Source organism: Abramis brama (assembly GCF_963993115.1).
Source record: "Abramis brama genome assembly, chromosome: 12".
Classification (NCBI taxonomy): Eukaryota; Metazoa; Chordata; class Actinopteri; order Cypriniformes; family Leuciscidae; genus Abramis; species Abramis brama.
In genome coordinates, this window is record NC_139974.1 from 3,306,271 (window position 1) to 3,327,961 (window position 21,691).

At 38.9% G+C, this 21,691-nt stretch overlaps 1 protein-coding gene across 5 annotated transcripts; it reads left to right on the plus strand.

Annotated features, from left to right (window-relative positions):
* The first annotated feature begins 1,979 nt into the window (after positions 1-1,979).
* On the plus strand, positions 1,980-20,979 carry LOC311094005 (uncharacterized protein). Of its 5 annotated transcripts, XM_084131747.1 has the most exons (6): positions 16,057-16,373; positions 16,466-16,537; positions 16,617-17,063; positions 17,155-17,471; positions 18,748-18,930; positions 20,482-20,979. In XM_084131747.1, the coding sequence occupies exons 1-3, from the start codon at positions 16,094-16,096 to the stop codon at positions 16,760-16,762; spliced, it is 498 nt and encodes a 165-aa protein (XP_083987873.1). In that variant the 5' UTR covers positions 16,057-16,093; the 3' UTR covers positions 16,763-17,063; positions 17,155-17,471; positions 18,748-18,930; positions 20,482-20,979. The 5 variants fall into 5 exon arrangements, with proteins under 5 accessions (XP_083987871.1, XP_083987874.1, XP_083987873.1 ...); XM_084131745.1 differs by lacking the exon at positions 16,057-16,373 and adding an exon at positions 1,980-2,271 and having other exon boundaries at positions 16,617-17,471; XM_084131748.1 differs by lacking the exon at positions 16,057-16,373 and adding an exon at positions 1,980-2,271 and having other exon boundaries at positions 16,702-17,471.
* Positions 20,980-21,691: the final 712 nt, after the last annotated feature.

A 21,691-nucleotide genomic window follows, 5' to 3' on the forward strand; every position in this document is an offset into this window, starting at 1 on the left:
ATTATGTCTGTATCTATGGCAAGCCGTTTTAGCTTAAATTGTACCCAGCATTACTCGTCGTAATTGCATTTTTACTAGTAAGAATTCAATTAGAGAGCTCTACAAATGATTGTTTTACTAGTCATATGTCTCCATTGACTTCCATTCATTTTTATCAATTTGAGTTCTCAAATTTAATTCTACTTGTAAAAATGCAATTACGACGAGTAACGCTGGGTACAATTTAAGCTAAAATGGCTTGCCATATGTATCTGTCACATAACAAACCTTCTGTTTTCTCATCAGGATGAATCTCCTTCTTCTTCTGCTGTGCTTCATCAGTTATAGCGGTCAGTGTCATTTATTTAATTTAGTTTTTTAGTTCAAGCTAAAGTTATTCTAGTGGATTGTTTTTCTGTTGTGTCTCTCAGCTCATCTCTAGCTTTATACTGTCATCAACATTTGAAATGTGTAATGTGGCACTTCTAATATTGTTGGCTACCAGTATTGCTAGTTTGTATTGAGTGAATATTGCTGTTTTGCAGGATCCTCCACTAAAGCTGTGTCAGGAATAAAGGGAGGAAACGTCTCTCTTTCATGTGGATCTGAGGACAGAGAGATTGTGGAGATCAGATTAAACAGTCGGTCTAAAAACATCCGTGTGTGTGAGAAGAGAAACTGCAGCGGTCGAGTGTTTAAAGAAGGATCATGTGACGTCGTCATCAAGGATCTGATCTACAGTGACGCTGGGAAATATTTTTACATGTTTATTACAATAATGATCAGACAGAAGTGGAGAGACTAATCCTGGAGTATCATCTTCATATTCATGGTAAAGTCAAAACTGATCAAACCATCATCATGTGTTTCTGGATCTCCTCTAATAGTGTTGGTATTGTGTGCAGGACTAGAAACAGCAGAAACACTGAAGCGGACAAGCTTAATATTCAGAGTGGATTGGGGTTTCCCAATGGCTGATTTTATCTAAATAATATGTTTACATCTGGTCCCCCAATCCTATATGTGATTATGGTCATGATTAAAGGGATACTTCAGGATTTAGCATTAAGCTTTGTATCAGAAAACCTGTAGTATTTTCAAATTACCGTGCTTTCCACCCTCATATCCCCCTGAGATGAGAGATGTATGTATTTTTTGTCTGGAAAAAATCCTCCAAAGATGCAAAAATCTTCATTTTGCATCATCAGAGGATTTTTTTGTCCAGAGGCGAGAGACTCCAGCCAGTAGAAGGAGCTGTCCCGCATGTTTTCAGCCCGCCCATAGGGGGATCTCACTCACAGAATTTACACATAGTGTCGACTTTCTTTGGATGCTAAGCTAGCAGGCTCTTGTTCTGTGGAGAAAGCTGAGTAGTAGCGGTGACCATCCTCTTTTTCCCGGAGATGTCTGGCCGTCAAGATCGTCCAAAATGTCCTGGATTCAGCTTTTACTTTCTGCGGTCGCCATTCATTGTTTACATGCACACCTTTTGTTTCAGTCTAACTGAATTCATTCTGATTGGTGAATCTGAATGTAGTGTTTACATGAACGCTAAACAAGTGATCGGTTGATGTGCGTTTTAACATTGCTAAGAAAACTCCTGATCCTCCGTGAGAGATACACCGGCCTCTCGTCGTTCTCCCGCGGCCCTCAGCCTCGTCCTGCTCGCCACAGTAAACATGATGAATGGCGAATGTAGAACGCAAAAGCCGAATCCCGGACATTTGGGGCGATCTCGAAATCCCGGGCAAACTCGTCACGGAGACTCACTAGTAGCCTAACCTTGTTGTTTTAAACTGCGCTCTCTTACCGGTAGGCGTGGCTTGGGAATGGCCTCCTAGGGCAGCGAAGCAAGTGCATTCTGGGAGTTGTTGTCTTTCATCCACATGAGCCAAAAATACATTTTCTGGCTTTTCTCAATCTTCACAATTATTCTACACAAATAACCCATTTTAAATACACATTAATCTTTCCAGAGGTGAAATATCTCTTTAAATGACACTATTATAATAATGATTAATGATGAATGTCTGTGTTCCTCCTCAGATGAGATCTCTGTGAAGAAAGGAGAGGATCTGAAGTTGGATGTTCTGTTGATCAACGCTGATAAAGTGGAGAGAAACTCTAGTGAAGGCTGGACAGAGGTGTGGACGAGAGGTCACGGGGTCAACAGTGATCGACTGACCGTCAGTGACGAGACTCTGATCATTAATGAGTTTACAGTCACTGACACTGGAACATACAGAGTTCTGGATTATGAAGGAGAAACCTTGATCACAGTCTCAGTCACAGGTGAGAGAACATCAGTGGATGAGGAGAGATATTATTTATAAAGCGGACAGCTGAGGTTTGTTCATCATGGTCTGAACAGTAAATTGATGCATAACCTTGTGACCAACCTTTCAATATCATCTACAGAATCTAGTACAGAATCGGGACAACTGGACAACACAGATGATAACACTGGACAAATAAGTAAGTAAAACAGGAGACACTAATATGGATTTTTTATTTTCTTTTTGCCATAATACTTAAGTATTGTGGTCATATTGTGATAAAAAAAAATAATGTGTTATTAATGTTCAAAAAAATTTGTTCATCTTCAGAACACAAATTAAGATATTTTTGATGAAATCTGAGAGCTGGCTCAAAGTTAGGAAAGTTAGTAAAGATCCCAGGAAAGTTAGTAAAGACAATGTTTAAAATAGTCCAAGTGACTACAGTGGCTCAACCTTAAAGGTGGGGTATGTGATTTGCAAAACGGCCGGCAGATTTTGAAAATACACAACTCAAATAGTCCTACCTTCTTTCCTTTGACTCCACCCATTCGAAGAACATGGACATGGATGGGGGAGGGGGGATGGTACGACCGTTTGATTGACGCACTTACTGTCCAATGATTCTAGGTAGTCTTGGAAATGATTGGCTGGAGTTTTTCGAGTCCTGCCCATTCCACAGATGATTAAATTGCTTAATTTTTATTTCAGTGCTTCTAACTCAGTGGCTGTAAGTGGGTTAGGAATAGGATTCCAAGTGATTTTGAAAAAATGGCCAAAAAAGAGAATTACATACCCCACCTTTAAAGGGGTGGTAATGCACTTTTCCCAAGATAAGTCTCTGATGTCCCCAGAGTGTGTGTGTGAAGTTTTGGCTCTAAATACCCCACAGATATTTTTATATAGCATGTTAAAATTGTCACTTTTTGAGGGTGAGCAAAAACGCACAGTTTTTGTGTTTGTTCCTTTAAATGCAAATGAGCTGCTGCTCCCGGCACAGGGGGCGGAGCTTCAACAGCTTGCACTCACACACACTGCACTGAACATTTCAAAAACTTTTAGCCTTTTATGTTCAAATTGGAATTCAAATTGAATTTATGAAGCTGATGTGTAGTTATCTTCTAGTCATTGATTAGCATATTCTGTCTTGATAATCTATAAATCGTGTTCAGGGGGCGGGGTTTATGTAAATTCTAGGGTTGGTGATGTCACTAACCCGGGAGGAATGTGATGTAGTCTCTACCAGCCGTTTGTTGTACCTAGAGATTGGCATGGTTTTATTTCAGTTAGCCTAATAGCTGGTTTGATTTGCATTGAGAGATGATCTTATGGAAAGTACTCCATGCCAATCTCTAGGTATGGTGAAGGCTATGTGATGATGTGGGGCTATTTTAATTCCAAAGGCCAAGGGAACTTTATCAGGATGCATAGTATCCTAAATTTTTTTTTTAAAAAAATACTTAAAAATAAAAATCTGCCTGCCTCTATGGGAATTTAACATAGGGGTGTACTCACTTATGCACCCTGTATTTTAAGGAAGAACATTTATTTATTTACGATACATTATTCATTCACAAAGAAAATTGGTGTCCTTAAAGTTTGGATTTTTCCTATTTTTTTAAATTAAGGCATTAAGTTCAATTTCCAAAATATGATTTTTTATTCCTCTTTTTAGTCAACTTTAGCATGGGTGTATTCACTTATGCATTGCACTGTATATATAAACAAAAAGGGCCTCCCACCTCTCACACAATCAGTCTTGAAAAGTGAAATGGCCACTACTACATTTACAGGCCTATAGACCTTATGTAGCTCCACCCCTTTTCAGCGCTGCGCTCGTTGTCTTTTGACTTCCGGTTTTATTTTCACATCGATCTTGCGTATTTATAAATGAACGGCTCGTTTTAAAATCTTCCCGGTCTACTGACATTTTGTTAAGACATCTGGTTTAAACATTACAATCCTCATGATAATTTTCGTTAACTTTTGTTGACTTTATATTAAGTAAATTCACTTCAAAAGCTAATTACTCCTGGACAGCAATGCCATAGGAATATACAGAGCGACCGCAAAAACGGAAGTTCAAAGACAATATTCTAAAGATGGCGGCATCCTCGCTTCTCTGGCGCATAAGGTCTATACCGCTAACAATTCGGCCCCTCACAAGGAGCTTTTAACAGGAATAGGAGCACAACTCAGCCAACTGGCAATATCTCACACCACAGTTCTGGAAAAACACGTGTGTACACACACACGCACACACACAGCAGAACAATATGAATTAAACAATTGACGTTCAGACACGTAACAGATGAACACAGAATATAAACAACATTCAGTTTCTCGTTTAGTGCGTTTTTCCATAAAAACCATTTTAACCATTTAGTGTGTTGCGTTCATATTCTGGGCTCAACTACTCACCTGTATATAGTTTGCATCTTCAATAAGGTTTATACTGAATTTGATGTTTTAATATCACTGTTTTAGTACATTAAGCGAGTTGAGTTTTTCACACCGTAGTTTTTAGTAGTTGAAATAATGCAGCGGGGACTGGATATGGATCACAAACACCACAAACTTGCATTTTATTCATGTTTTTGATTTTCTTCTTTTGAGATGGAAAATTGACAGGTCTGTAATTCAGTCCCATGCATGTTTTGGCCTCTGTGCCAGTCACGTGACTGAAAACTATGAATTCAAAATAATTGTGCATTCATGTTGCAGTTTTGTGCAATATCATTTTAAATGTGTTTAAAATTTTGATTTATGCTTATTTTTTAAATGCATTTTAATTGTTTGATTCATGCTGTTTTTAATCCATGACCACATTGTTTGTTTTTCAGTTTTGTGCAATATTTATTTACACGTGTTTTTACATTTTTGATTGACACACATTATTTTTTGATCCGTGACTGCAATACTTTTGATGAAAAATGAATCCCGTTACTGATAGCTTTAATGATTTTTTTAAGCAGTGAGTTTCAAAAAGAAAAACATTGAAAAAAATTGTGCTTTCTTCCCACCTTCTCTATTTGCAGGTGTGTGGTATTGGATTTCGAGTGGTGGGATGATTATGTATGCGCTTCTGCTGGTTCTGACTCTGATTGCACTTAAAGTCATGAAACATTCCTCCTAAGGGGTTGCAATAAAATGAACTGTACAGGAGCCAGAACACCCAGTAGTGTCCAGTTGCAGCATCGCAGCAGTTTCAGGCCAGCAGCGCTAGAACCGCAGCCTCAGGATGGAAGTGAGGCGCGGAGTATAAGGAAGTGTATGGGCCGCACAACTCTATATTAACTGTATAAACTCCGCCCCTCACGCCCATCCTGAGGCTGCTGGTCTGAAACTGGATATATCTCAGAGCATCTAGTGATGTCACTGGTTACTTGTAATTTTCCTTCAGATCCAACAGATCTGCAGAGGATTCTGTCAACATATTTCTGCAATATGTAGGGGAGCGCGGGGCACAACCTAACGCGGGGTTAGTTGCAACACGCTTGTTTTAAATACTTCCGCACATGCTTGGATGATGAAACTTTGTGTATTTACTAGTTGCCATATCAACACTATATAGAAATAAAAAATCCGCCAAAATTATTTATTTTTTGGAAGATATCCATAGACATTTATTAAACCATAGCAAAAGTAAATTTCTTACTTAAGTTAATTTTTCATCTCTATTTTTTGTGTTTATTTAAAATAAGACAAATCTGATATTATTTTAATCTCCAAGATGTTATTTAACAGTTGAGATAGTTATTTAATGCTTCGCTAACTAGCAGAAGACACTAGCAGGGTTTAAATCCCAGTTGTGCAGGCGGGGGCATGTTGTAACACTGCGTTACAATGTGCCCCTATTAGAAATATGCTGTTATATTCTATACTTTTATTAATTTTATTGAGAAAACGTGAGAAAAAAGTGAATAAAGACTGAGAGTCAATGTTCAGAAATTTCTAATTATTTATTTGTTTTGAACTATGTTGTATAGCTGTGTTTTCATGTGTTCGTAGTCAAAACTCAAAAATGAGTTTCTATTTAATTATTAAAAATTGCCATTATTTTATATGAAAAAGTTTTTTAATTGTATTTTATTTAGAAAATATTTTAGTTTGTTTTGTATATTTTTTTTATTAGATCAGATAACATTTTAAGCTGCCATATGTCATGTTACAATGTGCCCCACACATGTTACAATGTACCCCACCTATGGGGCATGTTGTCACATTTCACTTTCATTCTTTCGGGGTATATCCAGAAAAAAGTATACACAGTATTAATAAAACAAAAACACATAATTGTACTAGACATGTGGGAAATTAATGTGGGAAAAAAATAAATACTCTGAACCATAAGTAGATTTACACAAACTGAGAAAGTCAAAAAGCGTTACTTTGTGCCCCGCTCTCCCCTACTTAATTTACAACACATATGAACATTTGGACTGCACTCCTACACCAATGTTCTGTTTGTTGACTGTCTGCATTTAGTTAAAGTGACCTATATAAAGATCAGAACTGGAAACTGAAAGGTTACATAAAATATAGAAATAATTGTTTCAATTGAATCCATCAACTACTGTTTCTAAACAAATTATGAAAGTATTTAAACAGTGAGCAAGCATATCTATTCTAAACTCTGAAAGAAAGAAAATGTGTATGTTCATGTATACTTTATGTACAGCATATATTTTTGTGTTCTTACCACTGTCACCTTTGTTTTGCTCAGTTGGTTTAAAATAAATGTAATATTATTGATTTGATTGCACAATTAAAAAACTTAAACTGATCTGAGATGAATAATGACTGTAGAGCTGCTGACAGCTGATTCAACTTTGACTGAAAATGAATAATGACTATTGTCTTCTGTAGAGCTGCTTTACTGCAGAAATCAATTCTGTTTGCATCACTGATCATTATTTTCCTGTTGTAAATCTGCTTTGAAGCACTGTACTGTATTGTATCTGTAAAGATTTGTAATATATTGTCACAGTTGTGTTCTGTTAGTCATGTCTTTCACACCACTCTTCCGTTTCCATGTAAACCTTTATTAATTATTCTATATCACCTGTTTTCAGGTAATCATGTTAATCAGTGTTTGTATTTAGTTCCTTCAGTTCACTCTGTCCTTGTCCATAGTCAGTCCTATTTTGGTGTTTGTAACCTTCTGCCTGTCTGTACCCGTTGGATATTATTATAAGGAAAAGTTTGTATTGGAACTTTTGTCTCCTCATCTTCTTCTGCCTGCACCTGACATATATATGGTTAAATAATATTTACATTTAACATGGCAGTTTCTTGCTTCTACTCAAGTGTCTTCATCATCTAGAGTTTTTCCTTTACCCTTGTTGCTTTTGTTACCCGTTTCACGAGTTCACACTTACATACAATTTGAGAGGGTAAAGTTTAATGCGTGTTTGGCGTGCTGTCCGGAGGGAGGGCTCCGAGCTCGGAGTTCGGCCCGAACCCAGAGTACTCCTCCCGTATGTAAGTGTTTTAGGACTAGAAGCGTGGAGAAAGGGTGGTGGAGGGATGCTGCAAAAACTGTCAATGAAATGAGGTGAGACTGCTGAGTATATATACACCTCTTACCATTGATTGCTGAGTGCTCTCCACCTGTGTTAATTATCTGAACGTGCTCCTCCCGAACCTTGTTAATAAAACAACATTTAATAGTATAAAATAGTATTTGCACTAAATCTGCTTTGAAAGAGAAAACTAAACCCATTAAAGCACTTTTATAGAAGATTTAAAGTATTGTTTTGTTGATATGTATTTTTTTAATGAATTTGTACTGTTTTTCTCCCTTTGTTTTGATGTTTTTTTTAAATATAATATTTCTGTCACGTTGTGGTTGATGCACTATAATATGCAAGATAATCCGCAAAAACACTTGTAACAGTGTGCTAAACAACAGCAGAAGAACAGAGCATAAATACATACACTAATAAACTGTAAGAATTGAGAAATTAGGAAATGCTGCCGGACAGTCTGGTTGAAGAGAGACCAGACCCTGAGTGAGAGGACAAAGGACCTCTCTGGAAATTACCATTTGAACTCACCATGTGAGAGGCAAAGTCTCACCTCAGAACACATCTCTCCCCCTCTTCCTCACTCCCCCTCTTCCTCACTCCTCTCTCATGCTGAGACCACATGTAAATCACCCAAGAAAATGTATAGTTTAATGTGAATGATTATCACGTCACAGTGCGACTGGTACAGATGTCTCATTTCCAAGTAAGTAAAACAAAAGTTAATAAGGTTTTTAGGAGTTTAGAGATAGCTGGCACAGAGGGAGGGGTTGGCCTCTAGACAAATGGTCTCCTACACCCAAAGGTGTAACCTTTGAATGCAAATTTCCATTGTTAAAAGATATTTCCAAGTGAAAGAGGTCCTGACTATATAATGAAATGCAGCAGGGAGATCGAGGCCTTTCTGTACCTCAGATTCGCCCGTGAGGCTGAGAGAGAGGGAGACCGCATCAGCCTCATGTATTTCTTATTGTTGGGTTTTCATCTTTTCTCTTTATTCCAGAGCATTTGATGTTTTGTATCAATTGTATTTGAATTGATTATGTAATTGGCATGAAACATTTACCTGACATATTAAATTGTTAAATTTGACATTATTTTCATTAAAGAGTTAAAAAGAATAGTCAAACATTCGCTCATAATTATGATGCACAGATAAAATTGTTAAACATGTATTTGGAATGGAATTAAATAAGTACTTTGGGTGTCTTGTTCATTATAATTATTTTCATATAAAAGCAACAGAACTTGAATTACATCCAGTTTATTAGCAACACTGTGCACGAGCGTGAATCCCGCGATATCCATCTTTGATCTCGCAGGTGTCAGATCCACTGCGAGAAGAGAGAACTGTCCGGCTTGCCTGCGCTTCATCACTCCTCCTCTCACTGCAGTCTACTCTCGACTACAGTTCAGGAGAGGCGCATCTCAAACAAGCCTTTAAAAATACAGCCAATGAAGTTGAGAGGGAGGAACCCTGAGAGACTTCATCAACAGAGGCACTTCTTCCTCTGTCTGTTGCTGTATTCAACAACTTCTTCCTCTGTTACTGATCCGCGAACTGTGTGATTTTGATTAACCTGAACATTAGACACATGCAGAACTATTACCATGTAAGTTTTCATATTTTTAAATATATAACGCCAGCTTGTGAGTTTGTATGTTCTAATAGCCTAAGGGTTTTGTATTGTGTTTGGAAAACTAAACCTGCAAGTGATGTTAAGTAGAGTCAAAGTCTGCTGAACTTTTTCCAGATACAATGATGACAATGATATGATTATGTTTTATAAGTTGGCAATAGTTTATTAAAGGCTGATCTGTCTCTCTGCGCTGTAGATAAATGTGTTTAGATGTGTCCACTGAGAATGAAAGCTAAATAGTAAATAGGTGTTATTTTTGTAGAACAATGTTTAGCTCGTGAGTTATTGACCCGGGAAGTCCGTGACTTTATTGCCAACTTTACTCAACTCTCGCACCGACACACTGGCTGAATCCAAGATGAGTGAGCGAGTCCGGACAGCAGTTCACACACACACACACACACACACACACACACACACACACACACACACACACACACACACACACACACACACACACACACACACACACACACACACACACACTCGTTATTGCAGTGCAATGTGGGATTGAATGAGTGCACTCAATAACGTCCACTCTGATTTCTGATTTCGGACACCACTACAAATGTCTGTTTCCTCAAATAGTTGTTGACAGAGCAGCCAGAGTGCATACTGCGCATGCATACTTTCGCTAAACATGATGAAATGCTCCGCATGTATTGCTCACTTAAGCTTTAGGTCCACAGAGGCGGAGCTGGACGTCATTTGGCTCTGTTATATTTTTAAAAGAATAATTTGTGGAGGTGATGTTACGTGACTAACCTATTAAGATTTCCTGACAGCATGAACAACTAATTTCAGCTATAACTAATGATAAGACTGTTCAAGGTATAAACCAGGAAATGTGTCGGGACTGTTGTTGGCTGATTTACAGAGTTGATTTTGGTTTCCGAAAGAGGAGCAAACATGAATATTAAAAAGTTTTTCAGACAAGCTCGAGTGTGTGTGCAGCTGAGAATTGTTCACGTCATCAGCACGTTTAAAGGAGAACTCGGCAACTCTAGCGAACTCTAGTCACTTCTTCGCTGATTTTCCCTTTTGTTGTCGCATGTTTTCCCCACGAGCTCCCCCTACAGCTGTGGGGGGGCGTATATTTCACAACACGGTCGTAAAAAACTCACTTGCGGCGGCCTCCTCCCCCTCTCTACCGCTGCTCATGTGCATTTGTTTTGATCGGAGCAAGCCAGCTGTATCGTGTGGAGCTATGTCTACCGAGGTGGGTAATCTGGTAATACATCATACATGCGTGTGTGTTTATGTCGAATTGCCGTAAAGCAATTCGTGTTTCACGCTCGTTCTCGTTCTCGTTCTCGCTTCTCACGAGACTTCCAATTTCTATCTTGCCGGGACGGTAGTCCCCAAGTTGCAAGGTTGGTTTTCCGCCTGGGAACGCTGGGGGGAGCGGGGAAAGTCACCAATATCACCAGAACAGGTTGTTTAACCATCCAAATGATTTCTAGACAGTTTTATTAAGTTAAAAAAGTTACCAAGTTCTCCTTTAATTGATTATTTCATCAAGGTAACTATAGTTTCAACGTCGCGTTGACTTATGTCTAAACTGTTTACCTTTAAGTAGCCTAACATTTTTTTTAGTATTATTATGCACGTTTTTTGCAGTTGTACGAAATGCATGTTAGTTTTATTTAGTAGTGTCCTGTAGTGATGGGAGAAACGAAACTTTTCAAAGCTTCAAATTAATTGAACCAATTGGTGTTTCGCTGGCGACTCCTGCTGGTCAAACAGTGTAAAGCAACAAACTCAGACCAAAGTAAAGCAACAAACTCAGACCAAAGTAAAATATCAAATTCCATTACCTTATTATCTAATAAGATTAAATATTAAGTGTCTGTATAATATGTGTTCTTATATTAATGTTCAGGGCTTGTTTTGTTGGTCCTATGTCTCAGATAAACAGGCCAATAAGAGACTATTAACTACTATTATTCCTTATAATTATACTAATGTCTAATTACAACGTTTACAAATTAATAAAACTGATCAGAGATCAGATAAAAACCATAGACACTTGTATGTTTCGCTGATGAGGACGAATTCAGTGAATCCGCATGATACACACACACACACACACACACACACACACACACACACACACACGTACGTCCATTGTGCTTTCTATGATGGGAGAAACGAAGATAAAAAAAAAGATTATAGTTTGATATTTTTTAATGATGTAAGATCTACATGTGGATGAACATCTTTAACTGAAATGAAAGTAAGTGTATAATGTGTGTATCTGTCACATAACAAACCTTCTGTTTTCTCATCAGGATGAATCTTCTTCTTCTTCTGCTGTGCTTTATCAGTTATAGCGGTCAGTGTCATTTATGTTATTATTATTATTTTTTAGTTCAAGCTAAAGTTATTCTAGTGGACTGTTTTTCTGTTGTGTCTCTCAGCTCATCTCTAGGTTTATACTGTCATCAACATTTGAAACGTGTAATGTGGCACTTCTAATATTGTTGGCTACTTGCTGTCTTCATTTATTTATTTATTTTAATCCAGTTTATTAAAATAACTCTGTTATATTTGTATCTAAATGTTGTGCTATATGAAGAGTGACCACTAGGGCGCATCAGTGTTCTGTAAGTGGTGGAGTTCTCGGATGTTAATAAACCAGTTCATGAAGAAGTGAGTAAACAGCTAAATGCGTGTGAGTGTTGCTCTGTGTGCGAATATAGAATAGTTTATATAAAGACATTAGGAAGCAACATAATATAAACTGGCAACGAGTTGTGTAGTTCTGAAGACTTTTCACTACATCGCCGAGTGAACAGCCGGTGTTGGTCAAGTTTGAGAGGAAGAAAAAAAAGAACAACCACGCTGGAAACAACTAGTTAGTGAGCTAGTGTTAGCTGTTAAGAGGGGATGAGTCGGTCTTCTTCCGAAGAGTCTAACGTTACAGTGCAAGCCACCAGAAGCAGACACATCATGGCTGGAATAATTGGACATATGGATCCCTTTGATGAGGCCGGTGAGCTGTGGGCAACGTATATTGAACGTTTTGAACATTACATCCTGGCTAATGAGATCATAGGCAAGATCATTGAAAAAGTTGTCTTCAATCAGCTGAACAAATTCTTATGCTCGAATGGATACTTTGACAATTTTCAATCTGGTTTTCGACCGCACCACAGCACAGAGACAGCGCTCATAAAGATAATAAACGATATTCGCTTAAATACTGATTCAGGCAAATTATCAGTGCTGGTACTACTCGACCTCAGTGCTGCATTTGACACTGTTGATCATAACATACTTCTTGACAGGCTGGAAAACTGTGTGGGGCTTTCTGGGACAGTCCTAAAATGGTTCAGGTCATACTTAGATGGGAGAGGTTATTATGTGAGTATAGGAGATCATAAGTCTGAGTGGACATCCATGACATGCGGAGTCCCTCAAGGCTCAATTCTTGCGCCTCTCCTGTTCAACCTGTATATGCTCCCAATGAGCCAAATAATGAGAAAGAACCAAATTGCTCACCACAGCAATGCAGACGACACACAGCTCTACTTAGCCCTATCGCCTAACGATTACAGCCCCATTGACTCCCTGTGCCAATGCATTGATGAAGTCAACAGTTGGATGTGTCAAAACTTTCTTCAGTTAAACAAAGACAAAACTGAAGTCATTGCATTTGGAAACAAAGATGAAGTTCTCAAAGTGAACACATACCTTCACTCTAGGGGTCAAACAACTAAACATCAAGTCAGGAATCTTGGTGTGACACTAGAGTCAGACCTTAGTTTCAGTAGTTATGTCAAAGCAATAACTAAATCAGCATACTATCATCTAAAAAATATTGCAAGAATTAGATGCTTTGTTTCCAGACAAGACTTAGAGAAACTTGTTCATGCTTTCATCACCAGCAGGGTGGATTACTGTAATGGACTCCTCACTGGCCTTCCCAAAAAGACCATAAGACAGTTGCAGCTCATACAGAACGCTGCCGCCAGGATTCTGAGCAGAACCAGAAAATATGAACATATCACACCAGTCCTCAGGTCTTTACACTGGCTCCCAGTTAAATTTAGGATTGATTTTAAAGTATTATTACTGGTATATAAATCATTTAATGGCCTAGGACCTCAATACATTGCAGACATGCTCACAGAATATAAACCCAACAGATCACTCAGATCATTAGGATCATATCAGCTAGAAATACCAAGGGTTCACTCTAAGCATGGCGAGTCCGCTTTTAGCTATTATGCCAGCCGCAGCTGGAACCAGCTTCCAGAGGAGATCAGATGTGCTCCTACAGTAGTCACATTCAAATCCAGACTCAAAACACTTCTGTTTAACTATGCATTTAATGAATGAGCACTGTGCCACTGTTCGTCCGAATGTTTGTACTGTACTGTATTTTATTTTTTTAACTGTTTTAATTATTCTTAGCCTATTTCTTTTTATTATTTTAATTATTCTTCTTTCTTTTTATTATTTTAATTTCTTCTATGTAAAGCACTTTGAATTGCCACTGTGTATGAAATGTGCTATATAAATAAACTTGCCTTGCCTTGCCTTGCCTTGCCTTGCCTTGCCTAGGGACACAAAGAAAGTGCCTGTGCTGTTAAGTGTGCTGGGATCGAAAACGTATGGACTACTTCGAAGTTTGGTTGCTCCCGACAAGCCTGGAGATATGGATTAAGATGATATTGTGAGAGTGTTGCAGGCCCATTTCGCTCCAAAGCCACTCGTGATTGCGAAGAGATTCCGGTTTCACAAGCGAAATCAGGGGGAAGAGGAAACCGTTGCACAGTATGTCGCGGTATTGAAAAAACTTTCAGAACATTGTGAGTTTGGTGCTTACTTGGAAGACGCACTAAGGGACAGATTTGTTTGTGGACTTAAGAGTGAATCTGTGCAGAAGCGCCTTTTGATGGAAAGATCTCACATTTCAGAAAGCAGTCAATTACGCTGTATCTGCAGAGACAGCAGTGTGCGACGTGCAGCATTTCAGTGGCTCGCTCAAAGTGAACGCGGTGTTTTCCTATAAATGCCGTCGTTGCGGGAAAATTAACCATACTGATGAGGACTGCTGGTACAAAGATCGTGATTGCCACCAGTGTGGGAGGAAAGGCCACACTAAGCGCATGTGTAAGAGCAAAGCCAGAAGCAGCCAAGACAGAGAATGGAAACAGAAAGTGGAAAAACCTGAACAGAAAGGTAATTCAATTAAGCGCAGTGTAAAAAATAGAAAGAAGAGAATTTATCACATTGAGGCAAGAGGTGATGAAAATGAAAGTGAGGAAACTAAATCTGACACTGACTGTGAGTTGGGACTGTATTCCATGTCGCATAAAGGGAAATATTCACGAATCTCAGTGCGGTCTGTAGTAAATGGAAAGAAAATGGAGATGGAAGTGGATACAGGGGCTGCTGTGTCGTTGATTCCTTGGGAACAGTACAAAAGCATGCTGGGCCAGCTGCCTCTGCAACCCACTGATATCATGCTCAAGACATACACTGGTGAGCCTTTGGCACCAGAAGGGGTCATCAAGGTGCAAGTAAAGTTAAACAAGCAATGTGCTGATTTGCCCTTGTATGTAGTTAAAGTTGATGCACCCACACTGAGTGGCTGAGAGTTATTAAACTGAACTGGAAAGACTTAAAGACTGTGCATGCAATTGAGCAAAGAGAGAAAGACAACTTGGAGACGGTGTTAAAGAGACACTCTGTTTTCTCTAAAAATATAGGCACAATGAAGGGAATTAAGGCCACATTGACTATTAGACCTAACAGTGTACCCAAATTCTGTCCACCTCGTAATGTGCCATATGCTCTTAGACCTCGAGTTGAGGCCGAACTAAAACGACTGACTGAGCTTGGGGTGATCTCACCAGTGGAGCATAGTGATTGGGCCACGCCCGTGGTGCCTGTCAGCAAAAAGGATGGCACAGTGAGACTTTGTGGAGATTTCAAGGTCACCCTCAACCCAGCTCTTTGCGTGGATAAGTATCCAATTCCACGCATTGAGGACCTTTTTGCCTCTCTAGCAGGAGGCCAATGCTTTAGTAAGTTAGACTTATCAAATGCCTATCTACAGATGGAGGTAGAAGAGAAGTCTAGAGAGCAGCTGACATCTCTACACAAAAAGGGCTATTTCGTTTTAAACAGTTACCGTTTGGAGTAGCATCATCGCCTGCCTTATTTCAGAAGGCTATGGACCAAGTGCTTCTCGGACTGCCATACACACACTGTTACCTGGATGACATCCTTATCAGTGGTCCTGACGAACAGACTCACCTAAAAACTCTGGATGCAGTCCTGGGCAGGCTAGAGGCCATCACAAACACTCAGCAAGGCGGAACAAAACTATGCTCAGATCGAGAAGGAGGCGCTAGCTATAGTCTTTGGAGTACGCAAGTTCCACCAGTACCTCTATGGTAATAAGTTCACCCTACTCACTGACCATTGTCCGCTGACCTCCATCCTGAGTCCATTGAAAAGTACTTCTGGATTTCCTCTAATAGTGTTGGTATTGTGTGCAGGACTAGAAACAGCAGAAACACTGAAGCGGACAAGCTTAATATTCAGAGTGGATTGGGGTTTCCCAATGGCTGATTTTATCTAAATAATATGTTTACATCTGGTCCCCCAATCCTATATGTGATTATGGTCTTGATTAAATGACACTATTATAATAATGATTAATGATGAATGTTTGTGTGCCTCCTCAGATGAGATCTCTGTGCAGAAAGGCGAGGATCTGAAGTTGGATGTTCTGTTGATCAACGCTGATAAAGTGGAGAGAAACTCTAGTGAAGGCTGGACAGAGGTGTGGACGAGAGGTCACGGGGTCAACAGTGATCGACTGACCGTCAGTGACGAGACTCTGATCATTAATGAGTTTACAGTCACTGACACTGGAACATACAGAGTTCTGGATCATGAAGGAGAAACCTTGATCACAGTCTCAGTCACAGGTGAGAGAAGATCAGTGGATGAGGAGAGATATTATGTTTAATCAGTAAATTAATCCTAAACTGCACGACTAACCTTTCAATATTCTGCACAGAATCTGTTCTAGACTGGAAGGGAAATCTAATCGACACAGATGAAGACAAAACTGACGACACTGAACATCGAAGTGAGTAAAACATGAGGCATTCTTAATCAAAATTCTTAAATGGTGAAAAAAAAAACAATCTCTTTCCTTCCACCTGTAGTTTATTGGATGCTGCCGGTTGGACTGATTGTGGCTCTGCTGGTTCTGCTGGTTCTGCTGGCTCTGACTGCTGTTGTGATGCACAGACGTCTCCACAGAGATTACTCGAGGGGGAAAGCACTGAGTTCAGGGATCCAGAAGTGTTGAGGACAATAGTCGTGTTTCCACTGTCTCTTCCAGATCTTGACTGGGTTTCTGGACCGCCGATTATCTCAGTCCAAAGCGGCTTGAGGAGTGGTCATGACCAGAGGAGTTTATCTAAGTCTGGAGACGACAGCGGCGGATGAGTCCATGTACCAGCAACATCAGGATTAAAGGGTTTTGTGTCTGTTCCTTTAAATGCAAATGAGCTGCTCAATGTTCATTTTATGTTCAAACCGGAGTCAGACAATGAAGGAGAGACTCAAGAAGAAGTGACAACATGTAGACAACAGGACATTTCTGAATGGTTAGTTGATGAATTTATGAAGCTTATGCGTAGTTATCTTGTAGTCATTGATAAGCATATTCTGTCTTGATAATCTATAAATCATGCTCAGGGGGCGGGGTTTATGTACATTTTAGGGTTGGTGATGTCACTAACCCGGGAGGAATGTCGTGTAGTCTCTACCAGCCGTTTATTCACCTTTTTCACACGCATCCGGAAACTACATCACGTCGGGTAAACGGATTTCCGCCACAGCTGAAACTACAGTGTTTTCATATAGAGTGAACATGCAGCGTTATTTCACAGCTTCTCTCTCGACACTGCCACGACTCAGATTTGAGGATGTTGGAAGGCACTCCACAGTTAAAGAAGCAAGGCTGAGCAAGGGCTGTAAATTCTTCGTTGAGGAATTTATTCACAATTATCAAGGTAAGTTGACAACTATCTGGCGCTAGCACTTGCAACATTATGAATGCTAATTGCTAACCATTTTTATGTGTTCAGTCTCTAATGTTGTTGATAGTAAGGTGGTAATAAGAGCTAGGTGTTATCGGTCTATGAGGAAAACCTCCCCTCACTCTTGAGGTTATATGTAATATGCTCAGTGACCTAACTTTGTTTTAAAAAGTGGGTGGGACAGATGGGGGGCGGGGGTGGGGGTAACACAATGCTTAATCATAAAACAGATGTACAATAACATTATGATGTCCAGCAGTCGATTTAAATAGTACATTGATTGGGTTTAAGTGGTCGTTCAATGAGGGCTATTATATGTTGATCCGACTGATTTAACACAACGGATTGAAGCGCGCGTCTGAGTGAAGGCTGTGCGCGAGCCAGAAACAAACTATCCGTGCCACTGATCGCAGCGGCAACGAGCACTTTGATCAGTTGATTTAAAAAACAACACATTTCAGCGCTAGATCGCCTCTTATTTAAAAAACAAACAAAATGAATGCTCTGCTAGTTAACTGGAGATGTTTTGTTTATTTGTATTGGTACATTCGTGCCGCGAGATGTTTCAAAAGTGGTGGGGACAATATCGACCTTAGAAAATAGTGGTGGGGACATGTCGTCCCACCCGCAAATTACGCCTATGAATGTGCTTATATGAGTTAGTCAGATCGTTCTGATATCAAGTTACTGCGGTTGCAGATTTTTATTTCCCTTTATTTTAATTTCACCTGTCTTAAGGTTTTCTTTGTTGGTTTTTAGTGATGTCTCTTTCATTGCTTCTGCGGTTGCGGACTACAGCTGTCTTTCTTGCTTTTGCTGCTGTTTGCAGCTTTCAATTAACAGCACTTAAAGGGATAGTTCACTTCAAAATGAAAATTCTGTCATCATATACTCGCCCTCAAGTTGTCTCAAACCTGTATGAATTTCTTTCTTCTGCTGAACACAAAGGAAGATATTTAGAAGAATGTCAGGAACCAGACAGTTAACTGGTCCCATTGACTTCCATAGTATTTTTTCTTTCCTACTATGGAAGTCAATGGGATTTAAGACATAATTGAAATGTCTTTCTCAGGGTAAATGATATCAAGACAGGAGCCTTAGTGGGTGTTGACAAATATGGCAACAAATACTATGAGGACAACAGAAACTTTTTCGGTATTAATTTACATTTTGAAGTGAACTATCCCTTTAATGTAGCTCACAGCATAACATTACAATTCATTAGCTAAACTATTGTCTTCTCAAACAGGTGTCATTGGAGACAGAAGAGGTTGTTTGTATTTCTGCCTATGTGCAGCTGGTAAAGGGTTGTGCAACCATTGGACAGCACTTGTGTATCAGACGGTCCTCTATGTGCAGCTGAATCTACAGTCTGTCCCACCACCACCGTCCTGCACGAGTGAGCCACAGAGACGGCATCGTCCAAGAACAGGCATGTATTCTTTCTTTTCTGCAGTAAGAACACTATAGTATCAACTCAAACAAACAAGTACATGTTAACATTAAAGCATTATGGACTAATAATGCACAAGAGTGCAGATTAAGTAATAAAGGTATAAATGGACATCACCTAAGATTAATACAATCTGTTAACTGTTATTACTCATTATTACATGGCTTGGTTGAACTCTAATGTAGAATGCGGTGTGTTATTCCTTGATATCAGACGCTGCGAAGTATAACACACCGTTGCCATGAAAAACAGAGCGTTGCTATGGACGCAGGATTCTAACCGTAGAGACGGAACGGACTATTTTCTTTAGCGGAAGCAATACAATCATTTTTAAATCAATAAACTCCTTTTTAAATCAATATTTTGTGTCAAATTATTGATTTATTTGGTGGGTAGCCATGTAATAATTCAGGATTCAAGACCCCTCCGCGAAGCCTGTCGGGGTTGTATTCGCTTTAACAACCGCCTCGCTCTAAATTATCCCGCTTATTACATGGCTACCCACCAAATAAATCAATATATGTATATATATTTACCATATATATTTATGGTAATAAAATATGAGCAGAACTCAGTTGATATTTGACTGGTTTTGTCCGTCCTAAACTCTTCTTTATAATTGAAGTGACGATGACTGTGTTGTTTACATGCACCCTCATTATGCATTATTGCAATTAAAGTTTACCTCGTGTAAACACCATACTTTGATCAAATTAATGCAGTATGACTCATATTTGTAGTAATCATAATCATAATAAAACATATGCTGAATAAATAATAATAAAGAGGCCAGAAACTGAGTTGATGTTGACAGTGTTGCTCAGAGATATTTTCAGCTTCACCAGAAATGCAGAAACTGAAGAACCGGCGAATAAATCAAAGTCTTCAGTGAAGAAACACTCTCACTGTCTGCAGTTCATCATCTGAGCTGTTAAATAACCACAACTAGTGGATAATCAGAAGAGGTTTGAGGCGCTCATGTAGACATGACATTAAAATCCTCCTGTAGTCGATAACTTTATCCCTTAAAACTCATCTTTGATCAACAAAACGACATATGTAAACGTTTTTTACTTGAATGAAATGTCTTTAAAATAGCTTGAATGTAATTTAGTATGTGCGGCTCTCTGAATATGCAAATGAGCCCCGCCTCCACTCACTCACTCAGCTCAGAGATCCACTGGTTGACGATCACACGTTGATCTGATTGGTTACAAGGTAGTTTGTGACGTCAGAAACACCAGCGATTTCAAAGCGTGTTTTTGAGACTGTCTTTGGTTCACTGCAGTTTTAAGGAGAAAATACTCAGCAATGCTGTCGACTTATGAATTTACACATGGTTTGTCTTAAAGCACATTAAAAACACCACATAGACATATAAACAACATTAAAAGCTGGATTTACACCACAGATGGACTTTAACTCCTCTCTGATTATTGAAGATGATCTGCATTATTGGTGCGCATGTAAACACAGTCACTGTTAGTGTTGAATGAGCAGGACTTGATGCGAGTTGTGTGTGTGTTCCAGATCCAGATGGGAATGTGTCTCACACACTCCTGGTTCTGCTGGCGTCTTTGCTTCTCCATCTTCTCCCACCTTGAGGAGCTGACGACACACACACACACACACACACACACACACACACACACACACACACACACACACACCAGCTTCTAGTGCCAGACTAATCCTGCTCTTCTCCACTGGAACAAGTCAACGATGGATGTCTTTATACACACAGCATTACAACACATGATCATCTTTATACACACACAGCATTACAACACATGATCATCTTAGCCCTCAGATCACCAGAACATTACCAAACTATCAGGATTATGACCAAAAGTGCATTAAATCGACTGTTGTAGAGCATTTGTCTATAAACTATATGCTTTTGTATCAAATTTCATATTTATTGTTTGTTATTTTTATACTGAATTTGACAACAAGTTACACTGCCACTTTATAATGTTAAAAATGCTGCACTGTATGTATATTTATAATAAATATGTATATATTTAAGTGTTTTGTGCACTATTTTTTCTCTTTATGAAAAGAAAGCTGTAAATTATACAGCGACTGCAACACTTGCTGGACAATGATTTGCATTATAAATGGGTTTACAGTATAATAGTATTATAGTCATATTTCATTATTCATTTGTTTACATTTTAATTATTATTTGATTAAATAACAACAAAATAAATACAAATATTAAGAATAATAATTGCCATTAGATTAGATATTGGTTCTGCCTTTTATTAATGAAATAATCCACACACAGTTTCATGGCCTGTGTAAAATATAAATGTGTGGTAAATGATGTCCAGTCTCTGACAGGAGAGGGAAGATGCTCGTTTCAGACATTCATGATGATATAGACCACATCCAATAATATAAATATATATATATATTATATATTATCTATAATTATGGCATTGCACAATGCACATAAAACTGAAGTGTAATAAACCACAGCTGTAACAAACACAGCACATTAAAGGGATAGTTCACCCAAAAATGATATCCGTGCAAACCGCACGGATTACCCTCAGAAGGCCTTCGTTTATCCCCCTGGAGCCGGATGGATTACTTTTGAGAAGGATGCATGTACATTTTGGGACTTGAACGATGTGGACCCCATTGCTTCACATTATAACCACTGAAAGATCTAAGACATTTTCTATAATAACTGAAAATGTGTTCGTCTGAAAAAAGATTAACGTATGCATCT